This window comes from Conger conger, chromosome 5 (assembly GCF_963514075.1).
Source record: "Conger conger chromosome 5, fConCon1.1, whole genome shotgun sequence".
NCBI lineage: Eukaryota > Metazoa > Chordata > Actinopteri > Anguilliformes > Congridae > Conger > Conger conger.
In genome coordinates this window covers 8,793,845-8,820,347 of record NC_083764.1, presented here as the reverse complement: position 1 = coordinate 8,820,347, position 26,503 = coordinate 8,793,845, and the positions used below count along the sequence as shown (strand labels likewise).

General features: G+C 48.7%; 1 protein-coding gene across 1 annotated transcript in view; it reads left to right on the top strand.

The window, feature by feature from the left end:
• The window catches only part of nbas (NBAS subunit of NRZ tethering complex), a 194,115-nt gene that overhangs the window by 34,388 nt on the left and 133,224 nt on the right, over nt 1-26,503 (top strand). Inside the window, exons 21-28 of the mRNA XM_061241597.1 lie at nt 4,438-4,516; nt 6,620-6,724; nt 7,714-7,850; nt 16,531-16,617; nt 18,885-19,038; nt 21,438-21,623; nt 23,635-23,808; nt 25,557-25,690. Of these exons, the coding sequence (XP_061097581.1) occupies nt 4,438-4,516; nt 6,620-6,724; nt 7,714-7,850; nt 16,531-16,617; nt 18,885-19,038; nt 21,438-21,623; nt 23,635-23,808; nt 25,557-25,690 (1,056 nt within the window). The remainder of the gene's footprint in view (nt 1-4,437; nt 4,517-6,619; nt 6,725-7,713; nt 7,851-16,530; nt 16,618-18,884; nt 19,039-21,437; nt 21,624-23,634; nt 23,809-25,556; nt 25,691-26,503) is intronic.

Below are 26,503 nucleotides of genomic sequence, written 5' to 3'. Positions count from 1 at the left end.
GTGTCTCACATCTCATCATATTCTGCAGTCAACCATGTTGCATTATGTTACGTGAATAAGCGATTAAGCTAACATATTGCACAGCCCGCCTCACAGCAAGGAGGTCCTGGGTTCGAATCCCCGTCGGCCGGGGTCTCTCTGTGCGGAGTTTGCATGTTCTCCCCGTGTTCGCGTGGGTTTCCTCCGGGTACTCCGGTTTCCTCCCACAGTCCAAAGACATGCAGGTTAGGCTGATTGGAGAGTCTAAATTGCCCGTAGGTATCAGTGTGTGAGTGAATGGTGTGTGTGCCTTGCGATGGACTGGCGACCTGTCCAGGGTGTATTCCTGCCTTTCGCCCAATGTATGCTGGGATAGGCTCCAGCCCCCCTGCGACCCTGTTCAGGATAAGCGGGTTAGGATAATGAATGAATGAATGAATGAATTGCACAGCCCCATGGTCTCTACATATAACACGGCCCCAACGCAAGAAAGTAATGAACATATTGAATGCACATTATTGCACAGTACCCCAAAAAAACGACACAATAATATATTCACTGCTCTTATCGGACCAACGAGTCGAAGCGTGTTCGGATCAGGTAAATAAGAGCCTCTAGCAGTGTAGCGAATGCGCTAGGCTCAGCTGTTCTTCTCGCCTTCTCATCTTAGCAGTCTGACATGCTTTATGAACATGTAAGAATTATGAACACGTTCCCACAGTGTTCTGGGAGAAAACCTACCCCTGATGGATATCCCTGGTATAACTCAAGCTGTCAGGATCTTCGGGCTGTTGAACTGAGCATTCCCGATGAGCACGGGCATTAAGGATGCTGTTTGTTTTGCTCGCGTCTTTAACCTTGGATCAGAACGGTAAGCGTTGGGATCGGCAGAATTATCCATCCTAAGTTGACAATCCCTTTCGCTTCTGCGGGGTGTGACTGGGATTCGTACTGAACGAACCCTTCCTCGCCCCAAAATTGTGGTGTTTTTGTGAACAGGATTGTCGTGCTATTCGACGTCTACCGACGCAGCAAAGCCCTCAGTTTTAAATCAACACCGATAGTGTTGTTTTAGCTGTAATAGTGTCCATTCAACACTTCTAGGGTAGATTTAACACCAGTGTTTTTGCAGTGTGGCACTTTAGATCGATGGGGCAGGATGTTAAAAACGTTTTATAGATTATTGCTGATTCTCTTCGCGGTGATTTAGAGGCCTTGTTGTTCATTATCAGGGGCGGCTTTAATGAAATGCCTTGCGCGATTACAAAAATCCATGAATGCTTTTCTGTGGGCTAATGGCGCGGTATTCACCAGAACAAAACATCGGAAAAGCCCCTCTGATGGAGCCATTTTCTCCTCGCGGTCGTTAGTAAAGTAACTCTAATTGAAGCTGCACGTCAACAGCTAATGATAAGTGGCGAACACAGGGAAAGATTGTGCGGCCAATGTCGGCCGCATCCTGTATTTAACGCTACAGAAATATCTCCTAATCTGCCTTCCCTTACGACCAAATGGCCGCGTGCGCTTTTCTTCTTCTGTGGTACCGTGTCCATTTAAAATTTTGCAGGAAGTGGCGAAATTCCTCCCCCGTGTGTGAAATGTCATCAAATGTTAATAGCTGAAGTTGAAAATATTAGTAACTACTAGTCAGCACTATGGGACTCATATTTGATCATTAGGCCGTAATCGAGTTTTTGCAGATTTCTCTTCAGAAACTTGGTAGATTGGACAAGACATGAGTCTTTGGGGCTCTCTGTTAAATATTTAACTTTTTTACTAAAGTGTGTTCTGCAAGAAGACGGGGTGGGGGTGGAAGGGGGTGGGGGGGGGTCATTTTCTTAATTTCTTTTTAACTACGCGGCTATTACAATGTGGATGAAAGCGGATTTCGTTGGAGCGTGTCTGTAAAAGGTCGTTTTGGCACCAGTGAAGCGGTCGGAGTTGGCTGCAGTGGTGCACGTCCATGTTGGAAGATTGCCCTGGATCAGAAATCTCTAATGGGGAAGTACTGTAATTGCTCTATTGGGATTGCCCCGAGATGTAGGGTAAAATGGAGGACTGTGAATAGATCCTGCACCTCCTCCTCTTTCTCTGCCTCATGCAGTCTCATTTTTTTGTAGGGCGATGCCGAAACGGCAATACATTTCCCATGGTACCGTTTAGCAAGCTTGTACATCACCACAGAGATTTATAATATTCCCGTGAACATTGGCTCCGACTTGGGATGCATAGAAGAGACCAATTTGTCCGGACAGATGTGACTTTTCTAAGGCCCTCTTCCTGAAATGACAATCCTCGAGGGCTGAGAACTGCTGGTTTTCCACCCTCCCCTTTACCTGGAAGTCAGGTGTGGAGACAGTCTGGCCAATCAGCAGCGCTAATTGTTCTTTTAATTACCCTGGAGGAAAGAAAACCAGGGCCAGGTTTTGGATTTGAGGTCCAGATTTGAGGTCACTGCGCAGAAGATTTGATATAAATTTGGTTTAGATGTTTCTTTTCTTGGATTCTGCATTAGTGCGTCAGTAGAAAAGAGCTATATATTTGTATTTTGCTATACAAAGTCACATATTTAGTAATAGTTATGTTTTCAGATAAAAAACGTGATCAAGGCTATCTGGGATTACCTGGACTGAAGAACAGTCTGCATAAGAGCTGTGGCAAGTTCTCCATCTTGCTTGGAACAACTAGCTAATTAATTTTATTATAAAACTCTCCCCCTCCCTCCTTCCCTCTCTCCCTCCTTCCCCTTGGGTGTCAGCGGACCCTCTCTCCCTCTCTTCCCCCCTGCTGCTCTCTCTTCCCGGAGCCTGAATCCGGCGGAAACGGCCGGTCTTCCGAGCGCAGCGGGAGCGCCGACGTTCCCCCTAATGAGCGGCCGGGAATCCGCCGGGCGTCTGCCCCCCCCCCCCCCCGCTGACGGGTCACCGGCGCGTCCCCCTCCCCGCCTAATTATCCCCCCACCCAGGGGGGCCCCCACCCCGGGAGAGGAGCCGGCTCGGGGGGCATCCGGGGGGGGATGCTGAGAGGAAGAGGGACGTTAATTTCCCACTCCGTTATCGCGGCACGCCGGAATCTAATTGGAGCTTGACTTCCATTTGAGGCCGGGCGTAAAGTGATAATAAGCACCTGGAAATGAGACTGGAGAACAGGGGCCAGGTGACCCCCCCCCCCCCCCCCCACGAGCGGCGGTCCCGCAGAGGGCGTTTCGGCTCTCCCTGCGTGACGCGGGCCGTCGTCATGGTGACGGACGGGCCGGGCGAAACGCCGTCCTCTTAAGGCAGTGCGCTTTCGTTGCGCGGGATTTAACGCGACAAACCGGGCGGCGGCCGTGCCTCTCGCCTCGTTCCTCTCCCGTTCTCACTGCAGCCGGAGCGGATAGAGCGTGTGTCCCAATACTTGAACTAAATAAATAAATAAAAAATGTATCCTCCTTCCCTCCACTTGCCCTCTTGCCGCATCGGCCCGTATGGGGGGAGGAGACGTGTGGATGGCCGGAGGTTGGTTGTAATTGCTTAGTCGCCTACAGCTGAGACTGCTGGCCGAATTATCCAATCTCCCCTCCGACTCTAGCCACGCCCCCTCCCTCGCAACCTGGAGAAGTGCGTCCAACCGAGCACCTTCCCTGAGTTTAAGCCTGTTAGCGGGTTCCAATTTACAGACCGCGCTGCAAAAAAAGTCTGCCTTAACAAGTGTGTTGGTCTCGTACGGAGACTTAAAATCTTTTTTTCTTTTTTTCTTTTCACTCGACCAGGAAATATTACCTTATTTGAAGTTGCCGTTACGCTTTGCTTCATCTGACAGAATTTTCTTCACTTGAATCCTGAATGGAGTCAAACTGTCTCGCCTCGTTGGCAACACCTTTGTCTTATTTCGTAAAAAAAAAGTAATAGGAATAAGATTTCAATCTGAATTTAAGACTAAAAGACTTTTTATTGTCTTAATGTTTTTCTTGCTTTCAGTGTGTCTTCGATTCGTCATTGCGATTGTTGAAGATTTTGGATAGGGGATATGCCACTCAGTCTAATTCCTCATTAGAGTGATGACCGTTCTTACGCGCTGACTGCGGCTCTTCTCAGCGTTTTGGGCTGTGAGGCGGGGGGAGACACACACGCAATAATAACACGAGCGATGTAGATAAGCGGCGTCTGATGAACACGATAGTGCCTCGCTCCACGGCGAGGTCATTTATCCTAATTGAAAAATGAAGTCGGGGACGCTCTGCGGAATTAGCAGACTTAATCTACGCAAGCGAGGGTGGAATTAATGGAGGATAATGTGGGATTAAACGGAGGCCACTGCGCCGTAAGTGACCTGACTAAGACGGTCGTGGTGACGCTGACCGTTGACTGCTGACTGCTGACCGCTGATCGTTGACCGTTGGCCGCTGACTGTTGACCACTGACCATTGACTGTTGACTGTTGACCGCTGGCCATTGACCGTTGACCGTGTTCCTGCAGGTTGACCCTGGAGCAGAAGGAGCTCTGTCGGAGCCGGCTGAAGCTGCTCTGTTACCTGGACCGCTTGGCCACGTACGAGGTAAGGGCGTGGGCGGCCATTTTATTTCTGCTCACTCGACCGGATTCAGATCGAGAGAGGCTGATGCTGTTCTTTGTCCGTTTGCTCGACAGCGAGCGTGTCGAGTCTGTATTTTAGGGCTTAAGGTTTGGACAGAGTCTGAAGCGTAGCTCTAAATGTAATTCCTTGGACAGTGGTTTTGCAGTGAAATGGGATTATGTATGGTGTGATATGTATACCCTGTCACAAGCTTCTTCCTTTGTGAAGGAAAAAGCTTTTCTGGAGGGAGTGGGGATGGGGCTGTGGTCTAGCAGGCAAACGAACTGTAATACTATATATGGTTACGCTTCACTTTACAGCCCATGAATTACCTTGTATTTTCTGGGTAAGTACACAGCTGCTTGTGTAATCATAAGGTAACTACTTTGATTTCAGTGGTGAGTACTATGAAACGAAGTCAGTCAACACCATATGTAAAATCTATGTAAGTATGTTTTACAGCCGGTTTCATGTTACTTCTGAAGTCAAAATAGTTGCCTCATAAGTACCTGGTATTTACACAGTACCTACTAGGTAATTACTGGGCTGTAAAATAAAGCATTACCCTATGTACCATGCATAGCATATACTACAACACATCTTTCAATGCTGTCCATTATTGACAGACAGGTGTAGTGGGAGTCTTGGCCAGGCAGAAAGGCTCAGCATATCCCTTAAACCAGCAGCTCCCTAACCTCTCCTCACGTACCCCCAGCCAGATTTAGGTATTCGATGTATTCCACCTCAACCTGATACCGATACTCTAGCCCTGGTTTAGTTGTATCAGGTGTGCTTGAGATGAAGCACATCGAGGACCTGGATCCAGCTGGGGGTACGTGAGGAGAGGTTTGGGAACCAGTCAGGAATAGCCTCCCTGTCTGGTGCAGAGGCAAACAGCGGTAGTGGCGGCCATCTTCTCCATGGCTGCCGTCGGTGGGCATAAAGCCCGAGGGGTGAGCTCTGGAGGGGTCTGGTCTTCAGCTGCTGTGAGAGGATATGGCAGTGTGAGCTGTGTGAGGGGGTAACAGAGTGTGAGCCGTGTGAGGGGGGTAGCAGAGTGTGAGCTGTGTGAGGGGGTAGCAGAGTGTGAGCTGTGTGAGGGGGTAACAGAGTGTGGGGGGTAACAGAATGTGAGCCGTGTGAGGGGGGTAGCAGAGTGTGAGCTGTGTGAGGGGGTAGCAGAGTGTGAGCTGTGTGAGGGGGTAACAGAGTGTGGGGGGTAACAGAATGTGAGCCGTGTGAGGGGGTAACAGAGTGTGAGCTGTGTGAGGGGGTAACAGAATGTGAGCCGTGTGAGGGGGTAACAGAGTGTGAGCTGTGTGAGGGGGTAACAGAGTGTGAGCCATGTGAGGGGGTAACAGAGTGTGAGCCATGTGAGGGGGTAACAGAGTGTGAGCTGTGTGGGGGGGTAACAGAGTGTGAGCTGTGTGGGGGGGTAACAGAGTGTGAGCTGTGTGAGGGGGTAACCGAGTGTGAGCGCTGTGAGGGGGTAACAGAGTGTGAGCTGTGTGAGGGGGTAACAGAGTGTGAGCCGTGTGAGGGGGTAACCGAGTGTGAGCGCTGTGAGGGGGTAACAGAGTGTGAGCCGTGTGAGGGGATAACAGTGTGTGAGCGCTGTGGGGGGTAACAGAGTGTGAGCCGTGTGAGGGGGTAACAGTGTGTGAGCGCTGTGGGGGGTAACAGAGTGTGAGCCGTGTGGGGGGTAACAGAGTGTGAGCCGTGTGAGGGGGTAACAGAGTGTGAGCTGTGTGAGGGGGTAACAGAGTGTGAGCCGTGTGGGGGGGTAACAGAGTGTGAGCCGTGTGAGGGGGTAACAGAGTGTGAGCCGTGTGAGGGGGTAACAGAGTGTGAGCCGTGTGAGGGGGTAACAGAGTGTGAGCCGTGTGGGGGGGTAACAGAGTGTGAGCCGTGTGAGGGGGTAACAGAGTGTGAGCCGTGTGAGGGGATAACAGAGTGTGAGCCGTGTGAGGGGGTAACAGAGTGTGAGCTGTGTGAGGGGGTAACAGAGTGTGAGCCGTGTGAGGGGGTAACAGAGTGTGAGCGCTGTGGGGGGGTAACAGAGTGCTGTGCACCTCCTCCCTGCAGGAGATCTTAGGAGGCCCACACGCCGCAGAGCAGCGATACGACGCAGAGTTCTTCAAGAAGTTCCGCAACCAGAACATCCTGCTGTCAGCGCTGACCTACGCCAGGGTACGGACCGTTCACTCACACACACATACATACATACACACACACATACTACATACATACATACATACATACATACACATACATACATACATACTTACACACACACACACATACACACACACATACACACACACACACACACACATACACACACACACACACATACTACATACACACACACATACACACACACACACACACACATACTACACACACACACACACACACACATACATACTACACACAAACACATACATACATACACACACGCATACTACATACATACATACATACATACACACACACACACACACATACGACATACACATACATACATACATACATACATACACACACTCACTCACTCACTCATTCATTACCAGGGTCTCATACATTCACCATCCATTTACTCACTCATTTACTCACTCATTCATTCACTCAGTCACTCACTCATTCACTCACTCAGTCACTCACTCAATCACTCATTGCCAGGGTTTATATGCAGTTACCTTCTCAAAATACTTCACACATTCTTTTTTTCCCCTTTCATTTCTTCGCCCCTTTCATGAGCGCATACGCTTCCGAATCCTTTATAGAAATATCACCGAAATAACAACCTGTGCAAACTGCTTCCAGGGTGAGATAGAGAGAGAAAGAGAGAGAGAGAGAGAGACGTCTCCAGACTGGGTCCTTAAACCTTGAATTTAAATGATTCGCCCCCTCCAAGGCACAACAGTTTTCTCTTCTTTGAAAGGTTTTCCTGCAAACAGACGGTTTTTTTAGGGGCTCTGTGCGCAGCCGGGCTGGGAACATCGCGTTTGAACGAGCCGAGCGAGGCGAGGCGGATTTGATAGCGCGAAACCCGCCCGCGATTTAACTTCTAAATTGGCCTCCACCGCCGTACCCGTCGCCCGTGATGTCTCCGCGGACACCGGGCGGTCCGCGTCGGAGGGATCGCTGCGCTTCACCGTGTTTTTTTCTGCTTCCAGGAGAGTAACGTTCAAGCCTTGGACATCTTGTTCACTTATCACGGATCGGAGCTGCTCAAGCATCGGCTGGCCGTCCTGCACAACTTCCCCGAGACCACGTCCCCACACGAGTACACCATCCTGCTGCCCGAGGCCAGGTGAGAGAGACGCACTTCTCTCGATTTTTCAGTTTGAGTTTCGGTTTTTTGCTACCAAAACGAATGTCATAAATGACAGATGAATAAGTGGTAAATATGAGGATTTGTATATATATATTTTTTAAAATTGTTATCTAGACCAGTGGTCCCAAACTCCTGTTCCCTCCATCTTGTAGGTTTTCATTTCAACCCGAATTTACCTCGCCTGATTTTACTCATTAGCAGCTCAGCGAGATCTTGTAGCTGTTGAATGAGGTGCACTTTTTTCGGGTTGGTGTAAAAACCTCCAAGGGTTGGGAACTATTGTTTATGCTAACAGATGGAAGTGCCTCAGTGGTATCTGTCAGTTGTTAAAATGAGCGTTGTAACATAGAGAGCGTCTGCTTGTGTTAGCCAGCGTATGCAGCGGGCTCCAGAATTATTGGCACCCCTCACTGGCAATGCATAAAGAATACGTAAACAATTATATTATGATATTAATGTTTCAATGGAACCAACCAAAATTAAAACATTCAGTTGACAAAATACATTTCTCCAAAATCAAGGTTTCATGTACTTGGAGCATCTACTTCTGGAAAGGATAAGAGCATGGAGTCTTATCCTGTAATGCTTGACAAGGTTAAGGGGCACATTTGGAGGTATTTTGGACCATTCCTCTATGCAGATTCTTACAAGCATCCACTCATTGTTGGGTTTGCGTGTGTCAACCGCCCTGTTGAGTTCAGCCCACTGGTTTCCCATTGTGGAACATTGATTTTGGATTGGATTGAGGTCCAGCATTGAAGATTCCCATTGTGGAACATTGATTTTGTTGTCACGGAATGGAGGATCTTGCGAGGATCTGCAGAGAGGAATGGTCCAAAATACCTCCAAATGTGCTCCTTAACCTTGCCAAGCATTACAGGATAAGACTCCATGCTGTTGTCCTTGCCAGAGGTGGATGCACCAAGTATTGAACCCGAGGTGCCAATAATGAGATATTTTGATTTTGGTTGGTTCCTGTGAAACATTTATAAAGTCCAGTATTTTTCACATGCTGGCATTTTGAGTTTCCCAATAATTATGTTGTTTATAGTTTTTTAAGTATATTTTGTGCATTGCCAGTCAGGGGTGCCAATAATTGTGGAGCCCACTGTTTATGCTTTTCTACTGTCCACCAAAACAATTTAGCAAATGGCTTGGCTGAATCGGTCGATGGCCTTTTTCCGAGATCAAAGCTCTTTGATTATTAAACCTGGGTTTTCGAGGGAATGGAGGCTTTGTGATGTTCTGTCGAGGGGAAAATTTGGGTAATTTGAACACTTCCTTAATGTTTAAACCGTTCAATACGCTGGATGTCCGTCTGTTCCCCCGCCAAGCTACGGTCTTTAAAAGCAATTACCAGCGGAATAAGATTATTGGTCAAATGAGGGATGGGGAGTCGTAGAGGAATTAAGACTTAAGACGCTAATTTGAAAGTCGGTACGCTGTGTATACACTGTGTACATTAGCCCGGGCGCACAGGAAAATCTAATTTTAAAGACATCGACCACACTGAACGACCTGGCTCAAAATGGCTGCTCCGTCATTGAGATAAAGTGTGCTGAACAATGCAAATAAAAAGATTTTCACTGTCCAAATATGTCAACCGTTTTAGTCCAGGAACTCATCTCTTCCTTTACCAGACCGATACACAAAAACAAATGTGCTACAAATGAATAAAGAGCAATTGGCAGAATGTCATTAGAAATCCAACACTGTTTTAACAACAATGTTAACCCCCTGAACGTTTGCACTTTTCTGTTTGTTTTGTTTTGGAATTGTCAAGTTGTCGTGGAGTTGTGCGTGAGCAGGGTAGCAGCTGAGTTTACATTGCACCCCGATGTGAGCCAATGATTGCTTTCCCCTCTGTAAACAAAGCAGTTCCAGCATCGCTCTGTGCTGGTATTTATTAAACAGTCTCTTGTTTTGGCATCTTGGAAAAGGGCAGCTTTCTCGGCACCGAGGCTCCGCGTCTGAGTAAATGTGGAAATGAAAGCTGTGTGTTCACACGGAAACGCAGCTGATCTGCAGGCAGAGAAATTTGGGAACGACGCAGGAGAACACCCTGCCCTTTCCTCAGGTCTTCCAGTGATTCGCTTTAGCAAATGATGGACTAAAGAGCCGAAATGCCTGGTTTCCAAGGGCTAAAATGGCTGCTGATACTACAGAACCCATAGAAACCTACAGATACTGTGAACCAGGGATCATTACATCACAGTCGTTGAGGGCCGAGAACTGCTGGTTTTCCACCCTCCCTTTACCCGGGGGTCAGGTGTGAAGACAGCCTGGCCAATCAGTAGCACCATTTGTTCGGTTAATTACCTGGGACAAAAGGAAACCCGGACTGGATTTGGATTCGAGGGCCAGATTTGATGATCAATGCTGTGAACCCCCCACCTCACTTAGAGGGTAACTTCCCTGAAAATCTCCGCTCTAACATCTCCTCACTTCTTTTTCCCCGTAGCGTTATCATTTATTCTGGGGCAAATTACATATTGTAACTCTTCAACATTTTGTATTATTATTATTATTATTATTTCTTGCTATCATTGTAGGTGCCGTTGTTACCGCAGGACACAGTCGATAGATGGGCGAAGAACGTTGCAGAAAGCCGTGTTTTTAAACGGCGCAGGGCCGGAGACTTCATTCCGCTCTCGTCGAGCTCCGCGTTCGTCTCGTACGCCTCGCACTCCCCGCCTTGTGAAGGAACAGTTTTCCGCGCGGGCGTGAAAGGAGGGCCATAAAAACCGCGGCGTTAGAGGGAATCCTGGGATTTTCCTTTACGAGCGAGTCTCACCTCTCGCCAGCCTTCTCCCGCTCTCGATCCGCGCGGCGCGATGGAAATATTTATCCTCGTTCGAATAGTTCAGCCCGGCTGTTTGCCAGGGATTACTCTCCCCCCCCCGCCGCTGTCTGCCTCTCCCGCGGTGGGATTTTGCCTTATAAAGTGTAATCTGTACGCTGTAATGAAGCTGGGAAAGGCGGATTTGAGCTCTGCGCCTCACACGGATGTACTCCCGGGGAACCGGGTCCGACCGGCGCCCCGGCTCCCGCAAATGAAAAGCCTTTCAGGAACCCGGGAGCCGGCCCGACTGGAATTATTATAGTCTGTGTCACAGTGTTTTACTCTCACGGTCCCTCGTGTGAGCTACCTGTCTCTATACCTTTACTCCATTACGTTAGGGGAGTCACTGTATTAGGTAATGCACAACAACTAACCTCCCATTGCATTAGCGCAGTCGCTACATTAGGTAATGTGCAACCGCCAACCTCCCCATTACATTAGCGGATTCGCTATATTAATAATACGTAACTGCTACCTCCCCATTTACATTAGCGGATTCGCTATATTAATAATACGTAACTGCTACCTCCCCATTACATTAGCGGATTCGCTATATTAATAATACGTAACTGCTACCTCCCCATTACATTAGCGGATTCGCTATATTAATAATACGTAACTGCTACCTCCCCATTACATTAGCGGAGTCGCTATGTTAAGTAATGTGCAACTGCTACCTCCCCCATTACATTAGGGGAGTCACTACATGAGGTAATGCACAATGGATTCTTCTCGAATTACATTCGGGTAATGCCCAACAGCTCATTTCCCCATCACATTATTGGTGTCATTACTTTTAACAATAATAATATGGCTTCCCTGTAATATTAGGTCATTCTGAACAGCCAACTAGCCCGTTGTATTAGGTAATGCTCAACACCTGACTTGCCTGTAACATTAGGTTATTTTAAATGGCTAACTAGCCCCATTGCAGCTCGATAAGAGCAGATATGAAGATCAAACATGAATGCCTAATGACCTGCCTTCTGGAATTACGCTTTTTCTCAAACTCAGTCACATATTGAAGAGGGGGAAAATAATATTATTTCCTAAAAGGAATACAAATTGTGTTTTTTTCAATATTCCACATAGGCAACCTTGGGGAATGCAGTAAAATTCATTATTTTATTTATTTTCTTCTGACTTTATTCAGATATGATGAGCACTGCAGTGCTTGACGTGCAGATATGAAAGTGCAGGATATCATTGTCATTTCTGAATTCGCTCAAAGCGGAGTAATAACCGTAACCGTTTGAAGCTCTGCCGTCTCCACAATGTCATTCTAACCCCGCAGCACCGGCAGAAGGTGGCTTTGACAGCAAACTCTTCTCAAAACAGCCCGGTGTCCAAGCAAAATGTTAATTAGAGAGGGATGTAAAACTCCTTTGACCTGGCTGGCTGCTTAAGCCTTTATTTGATATTTTTAATTAGGAAGCATTTGAAGTTTGATTAAGACAGTATGTTACGTTTATGGTCCTGCGCAGACAGACGGGAGACGATGTGGAGTCTAGGTTGGGGACCTTGGCTTTCTGCCAGACGGATCCTCGCCGTGTCTCGACAGCGGAACAGGAGAATGCAGGTGGAAGACGGTCAAAGGGAGGTTTCAAACTGACACTATCGTGTATTTCTCCACCCAGTCGATACTGGGGAAATGGCTTTCCGCCGTTTATAGTGGAGTCAGCAACCGGTGGATCCCTCCTAGATAAATACTCCGGCCTGTGCTAGCTCCAGACATGCGGTCAGCTCCATCGCCTTTTTGTTGTTACGGATGTCTCCAAACCCATTTTTACTTATTTTATTTTTGGCATCGACTGCTGTAGTAGTTGTTGTTTTGAATTGATTTTCCTGCTGCTTTTTTTTCAATGTATTTTTTTTAAAAGGCTATGAAACCACAATATAGAAGACATTAATTAAGCTGGATTGGCCACACAACCAGTGTTGCTTTTGTCATAATTATGGCCAGTCAGTATATGATTTGTCTGTTTAGAAATTAGCAGACCACCCACATACACACACACACGCACAAAAAAAGTTTTAACCAATGAATTATGCATCCCACAGTTTCAATGTCGAACAGAAAAACTCATAGCAGGGCGAATTAAAAGTACTGGCGATGCACATGAGAGAGTCTGAAACTGAACGTCTGGACCCAAGGCCTCCCCAGGATACAGGCATGCAGTGTGCAATTCAATCACAGCCAGACTTTGGGTTTAATAAGATTATCAACAGGAGACCTGGAGAAAATCTACAAATTCACAATGCACAAAACGAACTACTTCAGCATTTTCCTGTTGTAAACGTACAGTATGCTATGTGGGATTCTTCATACAGCGAGACAGACATTTGTGGCATTTTTATTGATCATCTTCTTTTTATAAGAACCACATTTTGTGTTTTAAATACAAGAGAAGAAGCCCCACCATGGTTTACATTGTTTCTATTACGCTAGCTGAAATGAGCCATGCTAAGATTTGTTATTGCTATTAAACAGAGGGACCAAATGAAAAGCAGATGTACCGACAATGTACTGGCTTTTCGCATCATGTAAACAACCTTCTGTTTTTATATTATTTATACTAGGGTTCCAAGTTCAAATGAAATCATAACGTTGCACTACATTACATTACATTATTGGCATTTGGCAGATGCTCTTATCCAGAGCGACATACAGTTGATTAGACTAAGCAGGAGACAATCCTCCCCTGGAGCAATGCAGGGTTAAGGGCCTTGCTCAAGGGCCCAACGGCTGTGCGGATCTTATTGTGGCTACACCGGGATTGGAACCACCGACCTTGCGTGTCCCGGTCATTTAACTTAACCACTACGCTACAGGCCGCCCCACTAAACCAGCAAACAGCTGGCTCATCTGGAAAACAGTACCATTACCATTATTTCCACTGACGCTTTTATCCGAAGTGACTTACAGTTGATTAGACTCAGCAGGGGACAATCCCCCCCCTGGAGCAATGTGGGGTTAAGGGCCTTGCTCAAGGGCCCAACAGCTATGCGGATCTTATCCTAGCTACACCAGGGGCTTGACCCACCTACCTTCCAGGTCCCGGTCACGTACCTTAGCCGCTATGCTGCAGGCTAATCGTGCTAACTACCGTACCGCGCTATCCTTCAGCATAGCGGCTTGTCGTGCGGCCCTAACATCTCTGGCTCCGTGCGACCCGCTCCTCTCCTGCGTTTATGGGATTGTATTCGGGACACCGGAGACGGAGAGGGGAGGACCCGCTACCTCGCTCCCTCCTAATGCGTCGGTAATGGAGCCGCCACGCTGGATTTAGTAGCAGGGATCGGCTGTAGATCTCGCCCTTCCTCTCCCCTCTCTAATCTACAGAGGTCAGCAAAATGTCCGCCGCGCATCCATCATGAGCCGAGGCGCTCTCCTCTCATCCTCAAACCACCACAAACCAACTTTTTTTTCCGGAAAGTTCTCATGCAAAAGGCCGATAGCTCACCCTCTGCGCTCGCAGAAATAAGGTGACAGTGGAGGTCAGTTTTTGTTCTTGGAGAATGCTATTGGCCAAATGTACACTGAAAGTACAGTAATGTTCTCTTTGGGTACAAAGGGGGCAGCCTGTAGCCTAGTGGCTAGGCTAAGGCACGTGACTGGGACCCAGAAGGTTGGTGGTATGTGTGTGTATGTGTGTGCGTGTGTGTGTGGTGTCTGTGTGTGTGTGCGCGAATGTGTGTGGTGTGTCTGTTTTTGTGTGTGCAGTGTGTCTGTGTGTGCGTGTGTGTGTGGTGTTTGTGTGTGTGTGTGTGTGAACATGTGTGTGTGTGCGAACGTGTGTGTGTGGTGTGTCTGTTTTTGTGTGTGCAGTGTGTGTGCGGTGTGTGTGTGTGTGTGTGTTTGTGTGCGGTGTGTGTGCAGTGTGTGTGTGTCTGTGTCTGTGTGCGCTACGCCATACTGGCTGAATAATGTAGCTGTGCATCGATTTCTCTCTCCCCCTCACTTTGTTTATTTTGTTTCATTATTTATTTATTTCCAGTCCACTCCAGTCTTGTATGTTCTCAAATCCGCATGCATACTGGGCCCTTAGTTGGGAAATCGAAGTGCCGTCTCGCATTTTTAACTCACCGAAGTGAATTTTAACTTTAATGTTAACTGTCAATGTTTAATAATCAAGGTTAATGTTTTTAAGGTGCCAGAACGCGAGTTTATCTTTCCAGGGAGCAGAGCAGACGTGTGTTATTTGCCCTTGTTCACTACAAATACTGCATGTCTGCTTGGTACATACTGTTTTCTCTCTCCTGAGCTATGAAGTGTCAGCATAAATCACATCCCTCCCATCCTCCCCTCACCCCCCACGGACCGTGGCTAAAGACTACAACGAACGGTCATGTTAAAGATTACCATTTTCTCCTCATATCTTCGCTGCAGAAGCCAGTGATAAAACACAGATTTCAGTGATTTTTTCTGTCCCCGGGGTTGTTGTGGAGCAGAAGAACACTGGGGTTATTTATTGCGTTAGCATTGTGGTTGTGGAGCAGAAGAACACTGCGGAAGCGAAGTTTGAGATGTTGGGGTTATTTATTGCATTAGCATTGTGGTTGTGGAGCAGAATAACACTGCGGAAGTGAAGTTTGAGACGTTGGGGTTATTTATTGCATTAGCATTGTGGTTGTGGAGCAGAAGAACACTGCGGAAGCAAAGTTCGAGACGTTGGGGTTATTTATTGCATTAGCATTGTGGTTGTGGAGCAGAATAACACTGCGGAAGCAAAGTTTGAGATGTTGGGATTATTTATTGCATTAGCATTGTGGTTGTGGAGCAGAAGAACACTGCAGAAGCAAAGTTTGAGATGTTGGGGTTATTTATTGCATTAGCATTGTGGTTGTGGAGCAGAAGAACACTGCGGAAGCGAAGTTTGAGACGTTGGGGTTATTTACTGCATTAGCATTGTGGTTGTGGAGCAGAAGAGCACTGCGGAAGTGAAGTTTGAGACGTTGGGGTTATTTATTGCATTAGCATTGTGGTTGTGGAGCAGAATAACACTGCGGAAGCAAAGTTTGAGATGTTGGGATTATTTATTGCATTAGCATTGTGGTTGTGGAGCAGAAGAACACTGCAGAAGCAAAGTTTGAGATGTTGGGGTTATTTATTGCATTAGCATTGTGGTTGTGGAGCAGAAGAACACTGCGGAAGCGAAGTTTGAGACGTTGGGGTTATTTACTGCATTAGCATTGTGGTTGTGGAGCAGAAGAGCACTGCGGAAGTGAAGTTTGAGACGTTGGGGTTATTTATTGCGTTAGCGTTGTAGCGTGGGCGTCTCCCCAGGGCTGCCCGCTGTAATAGACCAGGGCTGGGTCCAGTCATCCAGAACAGAGGAGAGATGGCCCAGCCGTGGTGTACCTCCATCTGAAGGGCAGGAGCAGAGTCCGTTTGTATCCAGCCATTCAGGCTACAAATGCAGGGAGTATGCTTTTTATAATCATAATGATAATAATAATAAAAAATCCATATATGATTGCGATTGTGAAAAGAGGTGGTGGTGGGAATGGGCGGGGGGGGGGTTAACACAGCTTGACAATATTGCTGTCCTTTCTTGACGTGGCCCCTGTTTTTCCCCATCTCCACAGCCTGTGTGTGTGCGGCTACACACACAAGCGCACACACACACACACACATACACACTCTCTCTCTCTCTCTTTCACACACACACATTCACACGCCACGACTGTCTATTTCAAACGCACATAAAATGAGCATCTCAAAGTAGGCCGCTGCAGCCCCACTCCAGACTCTCCGGTGTTGCGTTGCGTAGACGTGGCGCTCAGCGCTCTTCATAACTGTTCTCTCTGCAGCACGGATGAGACGGGGAACCTGAGGCTGATCCCGTGGGACGAGCTGAGTCACCGGGAGACAGACTGGTGCGAGGAGCCGGAGTGCAGGTAAATCCGAACCGAAAAACTCAAAGGCAGTCGCGGTCCCCGTTTGCTACCCTTTCTGAAGAGCAGCTTCAAATGCTCTTTCAGAATCCCGCAGTCAGAGTTCTGGAACTAGAACTTTCAGTCGCCGGTAGCGATCGTTACACCAGCGGTGGAATGTTCGGTTGAGAACATTCCAATCACGTGTTTGTTAAAGGGTTAATTGCCCCGACTCCTTCATATAGGCAGCGTCCTGGCTAAATTCCCAACCTGCCTCTCTCAGCCTGCCCACCGAACCATCCCCTAATTGAATTGGCAGAAACACTGTTCTCTCTCCCTCTCCACCTCAGCTGATGTGCGGTGAGCGTTCTGGCGCAAAATGGCTGCCGTTGCATCACCCAGCTTGGCGAGTCCTCAGTGTAAGCGCGTTTAGAAAAGCGCTATGTAAATGCAGTAATCTATCTATTCATCTCTTCCCCCCCAACAGTGGGAATGTGAGAGGCACATTTATATAATTCCATCATCTCCTCACTTCTCCATCTGTCCCCTCCCCACTGTATTTAACTTGTATCAGGGCCAACAAGGTTAACTGAGAAATCATCTCCGGTGTTTTTCTTCCCTCTCTAGAACGGTGCATTAGCGTAATTACGGCGCTGTTGTCTTTGAGGTAGTCTGAGCCTTAATGGCGGGGAGCGGGGGTTCCCCCGTGCCGGCCCTCGCTCACGTGTTGGCCCTCGCTCACGTGTTGGCCCTCGCTCACGTGTTGGCCCTCGCTCACGTTCCCAACAGGGAGGGTGTTGATCGAGCAGCGATGTGCTGATGAACACGGCGAGGCCCTTTTTCCTGTTTCCTGCGGAAACTGAGCTCACGGGGCGGAGGTGTGTCAGTTAACTGTCGGCTCCGGTTAACCCTGCGGCAGTGCTGTCCAGGGGGACGCACGTTGAGCTGTCCAGGGGGACACACGTTGAGCTGTCCAGAGGGAAACACGTTGAGCTGTCCAGGGGGACGCACGTTGAGCTGGACAGGGGGGCACACGTTGAGCTGTCCAGGGGGACGCGCACGTTGAGCTGTCCAGGGGGACACACGTTGAGCTGTCCAGAGGGAAACACGTTGAGCTGTCCAGGGGGACGCACGTTGAGCTGGCCAGGGGGGCACACGTTGAGCTGGACAGGGGGACACACGTTGAGCTGTCCAGGGGGGCACACGTTGAGTTCATCAGCAGATTATTCATGACTGGAGCCTCCTCAGGAAATATGCATTCAGCATCTCTCCGAGTGGATGCTCCTTCCTTTCCCTTTTTTAATAAGTGTTATTTTTACTTTGTTTTGTTTCTCTCATCATTGAAGCTTTTTACCTTTTTACGGGTGTCTTTATGTGTGTGTGTGTGTGTGTGTGTGTTAGTGAAATTTCCACACGTAGAACATTTATGAAGAAGCTCTCTGAGAGAAGGCTTCCAGTTTTTAATAAATATTTAGTTGCATAACTTTCTGTTGTTTGTTTTTCTCAAAGTTTAAGCTTTTTAGCCTTTTCCCTGGTGCGTTTGTTTGTGTGTGTGTGTGCTTGTGTGTGTGTGGAACCTCCACACAGAAAGCATCCCATCTCTCTAAGGGAAGGCTTGTACTGCTTTTAATAAATATTGTTTTTGTATTTTTAGTTTTTCTGAACCTTTAAGCTTTTTAACCTTTTCACCGGTGCATTTATGTGCTTCCCATGTTTGTTTATGTGATTGTGCGATATTGTGTTTTATTGTGTGTGTGTGTGTGTGTGTGTGTGTGTGTTACTGGAATCTCAGCACAGAAAGCATGTGTAGAGAAGCTCTCTGAGCTGTGTGTTTTTATAGTGTTGTTTTTCTCACCGCTGAATGTTTTTAACGGGTGTGTTTGCATTCCCCCCTCAGGTCCGTGGTGGAGCCGGGCTGTGTGTTTTATAGTGTTGTTTTTCTCAGCGCTGACTCTTGCGTTTGCCTTCCCCCTTCACGTCTGTGGTAGAGCCAGGCTGTGTGTTTTATAGAGTTGTTTTTCTCAGCGATGATCTTGCGTTGCCCCCTCAGGTCTGTGGTGGAGCCGGGCTGTGTGTTTTTATAGTGTTGTTTTTCTCAGCGCTGAATGTTTTTAACCGTTGTGTTTGTGTTCCCCCTCATGTCTGTGGTGGAGCCGGGCTGTGTGTTTTATAGAGTTGTTTTTCTCAGCGCTGATCTTGCGTCGCCCCCCCTCAGGCCCGTGGTGGAGCCGGGCTGCGTGTTTCATAGAGTTGTTTTTCTCAGCGCTGATCTTGCGTCGCCCCCCCCTCAGGTCCGTGGTGGAGCCCGGCTCTCAGGACGATGATGAGTTCCTGTACGAGGAGCAGCCGGAGCTCCTGCGGTTCCGGTCCGCCGACCCGCCCGTCTCCCTCCTCACCGGGTGGTACCTGAGCCGGGCCGAGGCCATCGACAGCTGCTCCCGCCAGGTAGGGGGGCGAGAGGGGGGGGGGGGGCGTTTTAACCACCGCCGCTCAGCTACGAAGCCCAGCCACGCGACCAGCTTTCCAGCTGCAGGTTTCGCCAGTTGATATGAAGTCACCTCCTAGTGGTACCTATTTTCTTTTTCGCAGTGAGCAAACGTGTTCTGTGTGGAGGAATTTCCCCCCCGTTGGTTTCTATTGGTGTTGCTGTGTAGGGCAGCCTGTATCCTAGTGGCTAACGTGCTCGACTGGGACCTGGAAACCTTGGTGGTTCAAGCCCCGATGTAGCCGCAATAAGATCAGCGCAGCTATTGGGCCCTTGAGCAAGGCCCTTAACCCCACGTTGCTCCAGGGGAAATTTACCGCAATCTAATCAACTGAAAGTCGCTTTGGATAAAAGCGTCAGCTGAGCAACTGTAATATAATGTAATTGATTGTCTCTATATATTACGTACTCTTAAGAGCCCGGCCCGGAATGTTCCGCCACGTTTGCTGTGATGATTAAACCCCCTCCCTCCCCCCCTGCCCTCATCCTCCACCCTTTCTTGTGCAGAGAGCTCCTCTTCACTCCATTACCTTAGTCAGAGGTTGAGCACGCGATTGAAACATCGCCCCCTCCCCCCTCCGACTCTGAGTTTTAATTACCTTCATATTTGTTATGATTGGATGGGCTGTAGCGGCCAGCGTTGCTTTACAGTCCTCCAGGACCGAGTGGAATTTGAAAGAGGGTGAAAGAGTCTTTTTCATTGCTTTTTTTCCCCCCCCCCCCCTCCAACATACGCTTTCATCTTCTTGTCCGTTTCCTTAAAAGAAGTAATAAGGTACGGAGCCAAAGCGGTAAATAATAATAATAATAATAATAATTCCTTGCATTTACGGTATATAGCGCTTTTCTCACGCTCGATGCTTTACAGTGATGAGAGGGGAAACTTGCCGCACCCACCTGGGTGATGCAAGGCGGCCATTTTGTGCCAGAACGCTCACCGCACAACACGATTGTGTGTGTTAGTGTCTGTCCAAATACTTTGGACTGCGCTGTGTATATGTGTCTCGTTGTGAATGCGTGTTTTGTTTGGAGGAGACGGTGGCAGTGTGTAGTAGGAGTAACGATAGTTTATCGTTTGATATAAAAAGTGACCAGAGGGCTACAGCGGGCAGGTGGAAAGGAGGCTGAGGCTGGGATGCTATTAAGGGCATGGCGATCTTCACATCAGAGCTGTCTGAGCTCATCACGGTCCTCCCTGGAGAACACACACTGTGCGCTGTAGGGGATCGATACACGCAGACACACACATACGCATGCACACACACGGTCACACACACATGCGCACATAGACACACACGCACACACACACACTGTGCGCTGTAGGGGATCAATAGCGCTATTTCAGCTCACAACGCGCACATACGCGCAGACACACACATACACATGCACACACACGGTCACACACACATGCGCACATACAACACTCACACACACACACTGTGCGCTGTAGGGGATCAATAGGACTGTCTCAGCCTGACACAATGCACACACAAGCGTACACATACACGCGCGCACAAACGTGCATACACACACACACACACGCTCGTACACAAGGACACACAGACACTCACGCACACACACACCGGCGCACACACATACACACAGGGCCTGACACTCCTCAGTTCAGTGAAAAACAGGCCCATTAGGGAAGCCCTGACTCTAGTTAACCTGTGCGTTAAAGGGGTCTGACCCGGTAACAGATAGAATACATGACTATGACCCTTAGTGCTGGTGAGGGCAGTTATCGACCGGCCGTGCACTGTCTGTCTGTCTGTCTGTCTGTCTGCTGTTATGAGCCGGCCGTGCTGTCTCTCTGTTTGTCTGCTATTACCGACCGGCCGTGCTGTCTGTCTGTCTGTCTGCTGTTATGAACTGCCCACGCGCTGTCTGTCTGTCTGTGTCAGCTGTTATCGACCGGCCGTGCTGTCTGTCTGTCTGTCTGTCTGTCTGTGTCTGCCGTTATGAACTGCCCGCGCGCTCTGTCTATCTGTCAGTCTGCTGTTATGAGCTGGCCGCATGCTGTCTGTCTGTCTGTGTCTGCTGTCATGGACTGGCCGTGCGCTGTCTGTCTGTCTGTGTCTGCTGTTATGGACCGCCCGCACGCACGCTCTGTCTGTCTGTCTGTCTGTCTGTCTGTGTCTGCTGTTATGAACTGCCCGCGCGCTCTGTCTATCTGTCTGTCTGTCTGCTGTCTGTATGAGCCAGCCGCATTCTGTCTGTCTATCTGTCTGTCTGCTGTCTGTATGAGCCAGCCGCATTATGTCTGTCTATCTGTGTCTGCTGTCATGGACTGTCCGTGCGCTTTCTTTCTGTCCGTGTCTGCTGTCATGGACCGCCTGCACGCTCTGTCTCCCCGCAGGTGGACTGTGCGCTGTCCCTGGTGCGGCTGGCGAAGGAGCGGGAGATCCCGGGCCTGGAGCTGCTCTGTGACGACCTGGTCACCCTGGAGACGCTGGTGTACGAGACCGCCTGCGAGCTGAGCCTGACGCTGCAGGAGCTGCAGCAGCTGAAGGACATCGACAAGCTGCGTCTGCTGATGAAAAACGTACGCCGCGGAGACGCCGCGGAGACGGGCCGGTTTATAGAGCGCACAGAGAGAGGGGGAAGACCGCTAGCTTAATTACACCAAACTAAATATTTCTACCTGGGAAGATTCATTTTATTTTATTCACATGCATGTGGGTGAAATAGCTGTTTCTGCTAACACAATTGGATCATGCAAATAATTGCAATACAGTATTTTAAGTTACATTGTCTTTGAGGAGTGTGATGGCTATATTTTTATAAAGGGTAATTAGCCAGTAGGCAGAATTGGTGTCTGATACAAAGAAAGTGCCCTTTAAAAATGTAGTCAGAGTTTAAGAAAAATAAATCAAGCTGTGAATTATAAATAGTACAAAGTGCAATGCACGTGCCTGCGTGGCTTGCTGCAATCTTCTAAGAACTGGCCAAGAGTAAGGTCTTCTTTTCCCAATCACTGTTTCATGAACATTTACCTTAAATGTACTCGCTGTGTTTACAGCACATGAGAAGGAATGCTTAAAGAAGTAGAACATTCAGGGCCAGTTTCACAGACATGGTTTAAGCCTTGGCCTACATTCAATTTTGAGTGGAGATTTTCCGTGCAAAATGCAGCTTAGTCTCGGACTAAGGTTAATCTGTGTCTGTGAAACCGGCCCTTAATCATTTTCAGAGTTACTGAAACTTCTTTGATGTAAGATTTCGGTATTCCGGAGAAAATGGAAACGCGTCAAAGAAATGCTGTAAAGCGCCAAAATATGTGATTGGATGTTTTTTCACGAAGAAGGCGCTGTATTTGTCGAGGCGGGTGTTCTGGGTGGGTACACCATAAAATAACTGTTCGTTCCGTAGCGGGGATCGCTTTGTAAACATGCGTTTGATTCTCGAGCTTGATAGACCCAACACGGCTACGACGTCGGCGAACGGCGCGAAGGCGCTGTTTCGCGTTACCTCGCGGGCGCTGAAATGTGTTCGGCCCTCCCCTCCGCTCCTCTCCTCTCCGGCGCGTCTCTAAGACTCGGGGAAGAGGCGCCGGGTCCTCAAACATTGACAGTGCATAATTGCGGCGGCGGTCTTTGCCTCCAGCTCAAATAACGGTTTGTTTGTTTGAGGACGGGGCTTAGCGGCGGCTAACGCCGGTGTGCACAAACTAGCGGGGTGTTTGTGGAGACGCGATTCATTATCTCCTCTCAGCGCGCCTCGAAATTCAATCTGGGGAGGGAGGGGGGGGAGGGGGGAAGGCCCCGCACGTGCAAGCCTCCTTTGAGCCGATTCCGCGTTTGTTGGCAAAATTTACATCTCAGGCTTTTAGCTGATGCTCTTACACCGGGCGACTTAAAGAGATTACACTCTTCTGTATACGATCCACTTATACTGCCGGATATTTACTGAAGGGATTCAGGTTAAGAGCCTTGCAGAAGGATGCAGCACTGCAAGAATTTGGGTTAAGAACCTTGCTGTAGGGTGCAGTGCCGAAATCGTTTGGGTTAAGAACCTTGAAGATTAATTACAATTCTGAAAAACTTTTGGTTAAGAACCTTGAAGATTAATTACGTTTCTGAAAGTCTCTTGGTTAAGAACCTTGCATAAGTGGACAGTACTGTAATGATTTGGGTTAAGAACCTTGCTGAAGAGTACAGCGCCACAACTGGGATGGAACCCACAACCTCCAAGGTTAAAACCACGTTTCCTGACCATTGGGCTACACTGCCACCTCTCCTGTAGACTGTAGCAATATTACAGGAACGATGTAATTGATCGACAGGTGATTGACAGATGAAAGGAAGTGACCTTGTTTGACTCTGCTCTCTCTCCCCCCTCTCTCTCCCTCTCTCTCTCCCCCTCTCTCTCTGTGTCTCTTTCTCTCTCTCCTCTATCTCTCCCTTTCTCCCTCTCTCTCCCTCTCTCTCCCTCTCCCTCTCTCTCTCTGCCTCTCTCTCTCTTTCTCCCTCACTCTCTCTCTCCCTCTCTCTCTCTGCCTCTCTCTCTCTCTCCCTCTCCCCCTCTCTCTCTCTCTCTCTCTCCCTCTCTCTCAGTCACCGGAGGAGCGGTATGTGAAGAACACGTACCAGTGGATGATGCCCTTCCTCCATCGCTGCGAGAGCCAGCGTGCGGGTTCCTCCAGCGCCCTGCTGAGGGAGTACCTGGTCTCCCTGTCCAAGGAGGACCTCACCCTGCCCCTCAAAATCTTCCAGCACTCCAAGCCCGAAGTGAGCCACGTCGCTTTTTCCTCCGCCCTTTCATTTACCATTTTCAAATAAAAAAAAGGGATTTTTGGGTTGTTATTATTTTATTAATTTTTTGAAAGAAAGAAAAAAGGACCGTCGATTTCTCCCCTCTCCAGAAACCCGCTTCTGATGTCCGTAGCTCATTAGCGCCGAGGCGCGTCGGCATCATAGCCCCCCCGGTCGCCGTTTTTGTCCCGGACCCCGATTTATTGCCCCGAGGGGCTCTGACAAGAGCGGACCTCAGCCATTACGATGCTCTATAACCCCTCCGCAGCTGTGCCGAGGCTGGCTGTTTTATGTGGGGAAGAAAGCAATATACGTGTAAAATTTAGGACCGGGGGGAGCGGGACCCCGCTAGGATTCGTTCTGGCTGCGCGAGAGGCGCATTAGCGCTGAATTTACACGTGTACACGACAGATTTACGACCCGGGGCTCAGCCGTGTCAATTTCCCACGGAGTTGATTAGGAAACGACTCTCAGACTAATAGATGGGTCTTGCTTTTTATTTCCCGGAACCTGGGGATAGTCCAAATGTAAACCGCGGGCGGGGGAGGGGGGGGAAGATTTGTTTTTTTTTTAACTTCGCGGCGGAGCGGAATTGATACCCGCCGGTCCGGCGTTGCGCTTCGGTATTCTAATTAGGCGAAATCGCAGGTCTAATTTAACGTGATTAGGTTGCCGTCCGTTTTTCAGCGTAATGGCCGAAGTGAAGCGATGTCGTTTGTTTCAATTGAGGCCCATTATCTCCGCCGGGGCAGGTGACGACGGATGACAAGCGCAGGGCGCTACGCTCAGTCTGAGACGCGATTGAAGTGCAGTTCGTTTGTACACTGCGCCAGTCGGTCACCTGGGCTTCCAGCGCCAGCCGGCGCGGCCGTTTTGTCATTGTTTGCGGGACGTTTTACCCCGGCGCTCCTCGGATGCGTACGTTGCGGTCTTTGTTAAAAACGGTTTTACAGTAAATATGTATGAGGGGCTGCTGTAATGAGGTGTTACACGGGAGGCTTTGGGCAGCGCGGCTCTGTTTTTGTTTATTTAATGAAAAGATGTTACGGTGGAATCCGAGAGGAGGCACTCTGGGTGACACGTAATTGGCTGTTGCATCACTTCCTGCCTCATCACTCAGCCTCTGGCCAATCAGGCGCCTGCGATCACTTGTACCGTCTGAAACGGCAGACCGCTGACCGCGGTCTTTTTGGAGGACGCGCCTAAAAAAGGCGACGTGTTTTCTGATGTTGTGCTGCCTTAATCGGACAATTTTTTCATGTTTTTGTTGCTTTAAAAAGCACACTTCAGTGTAACAGGTTGGGCTAGACCTCTCGGGATACCTGGCCGTTTGAAGCCCACAATATGCTATAATAAATGATTGATTATTTATGATTGTAATTTTGATGGTAGTTGTTATAGTAATTATGGTGATAGTCATTGTACTGTTTACGTAATGGTAACCGTAATTGTTGTAGCACTGGTCATTCTTTCTAATGGTTTTGGCGATAACTATGGTAATGGTGATGCACAGTAATAGTGATTCTGATAATAATTGTGGTAGTAAAAGTCACATGATAATAATAAATAGTAGTGGCTATGGTAATCACCATGGCAATGGTGATGTAAATGTGATCCCAACACTGGTGGTAGGGATAGCGACGATGATGTCATTGTCACGGTCATGCAGATGGTAGCTGTGTTAATGGGAGTTGTAGTGAGTGCACTTGTTCCCCTCCCCGCAGTGCCAGAAGAAGATCATCGGGGACCACGACCAGCTGATGTCCGTGGCCCTGGAGTGCATCTACAGCTCTGAGCGGGACGACCAGCTGTCCCTGTGCTACGACGTGCTGGAGTGCCTCCCGCAGAGGGGCTACGGGTAAGCGGGCGGAGCGCTAATTTTGAATAGAGATGAATGGGCGGAACGCTAACGTGGACAGGGCTCTACGTGCAGAATGCTAACGCTAACGCAAACTGCCGTGAACGGGCAGAATGCTAATGCGATGTGGGAACAGTGCCGAATGGGCAGGATGCTAACGCTAACGCAAGCAGCCGTCAACAGGCAGAACGCTAACGCGAACGGCACTGAATTCTAACGCTAATACAAACAGTTGCCAAGCTGGCAGAACGCTGATGCACACAGCACTGAACGAGCAGAATGCTAATGCTAGTGCTAACGCGAATATCGCTGAACGGGCAGAATGCTAGTGCTAATGCAAACGGCACTGAACGGGCACAATGCTAACGCTAACACGAACAGCACTGAACGGACACAATGCTAATGCTAACGCTAACACGAACGGCACTGAACGGACACAATGCTCACACTAACACGAACGGCACTGAACGGACACAATGCTAACACTAACACGAACGGCACTGAACGGACACAATGCTCACGCTAACACGAACGGCACTGAACGGACACAATGCTAACGCTAACACGAACGGCACGGCACTGACGAACACAATGCTAACGCTAATGCGAACGACACTGAACGGACACAATGCTAACCCGAACAGCGCTGGGCCGCAGAGGCCCAGGACAAGGACCGATGTGTGTCCGAGATAGAGAGAGAGAGAGCGTAAGAGAGACAGATCAGGGAGTTGAAAACACGCAGTTTATCAGCAATTTCCCGGGAAGCGTGGCGTTAATGACAGCCTTTTGCTGTGCCGCGCTTTGCGTTGGCGT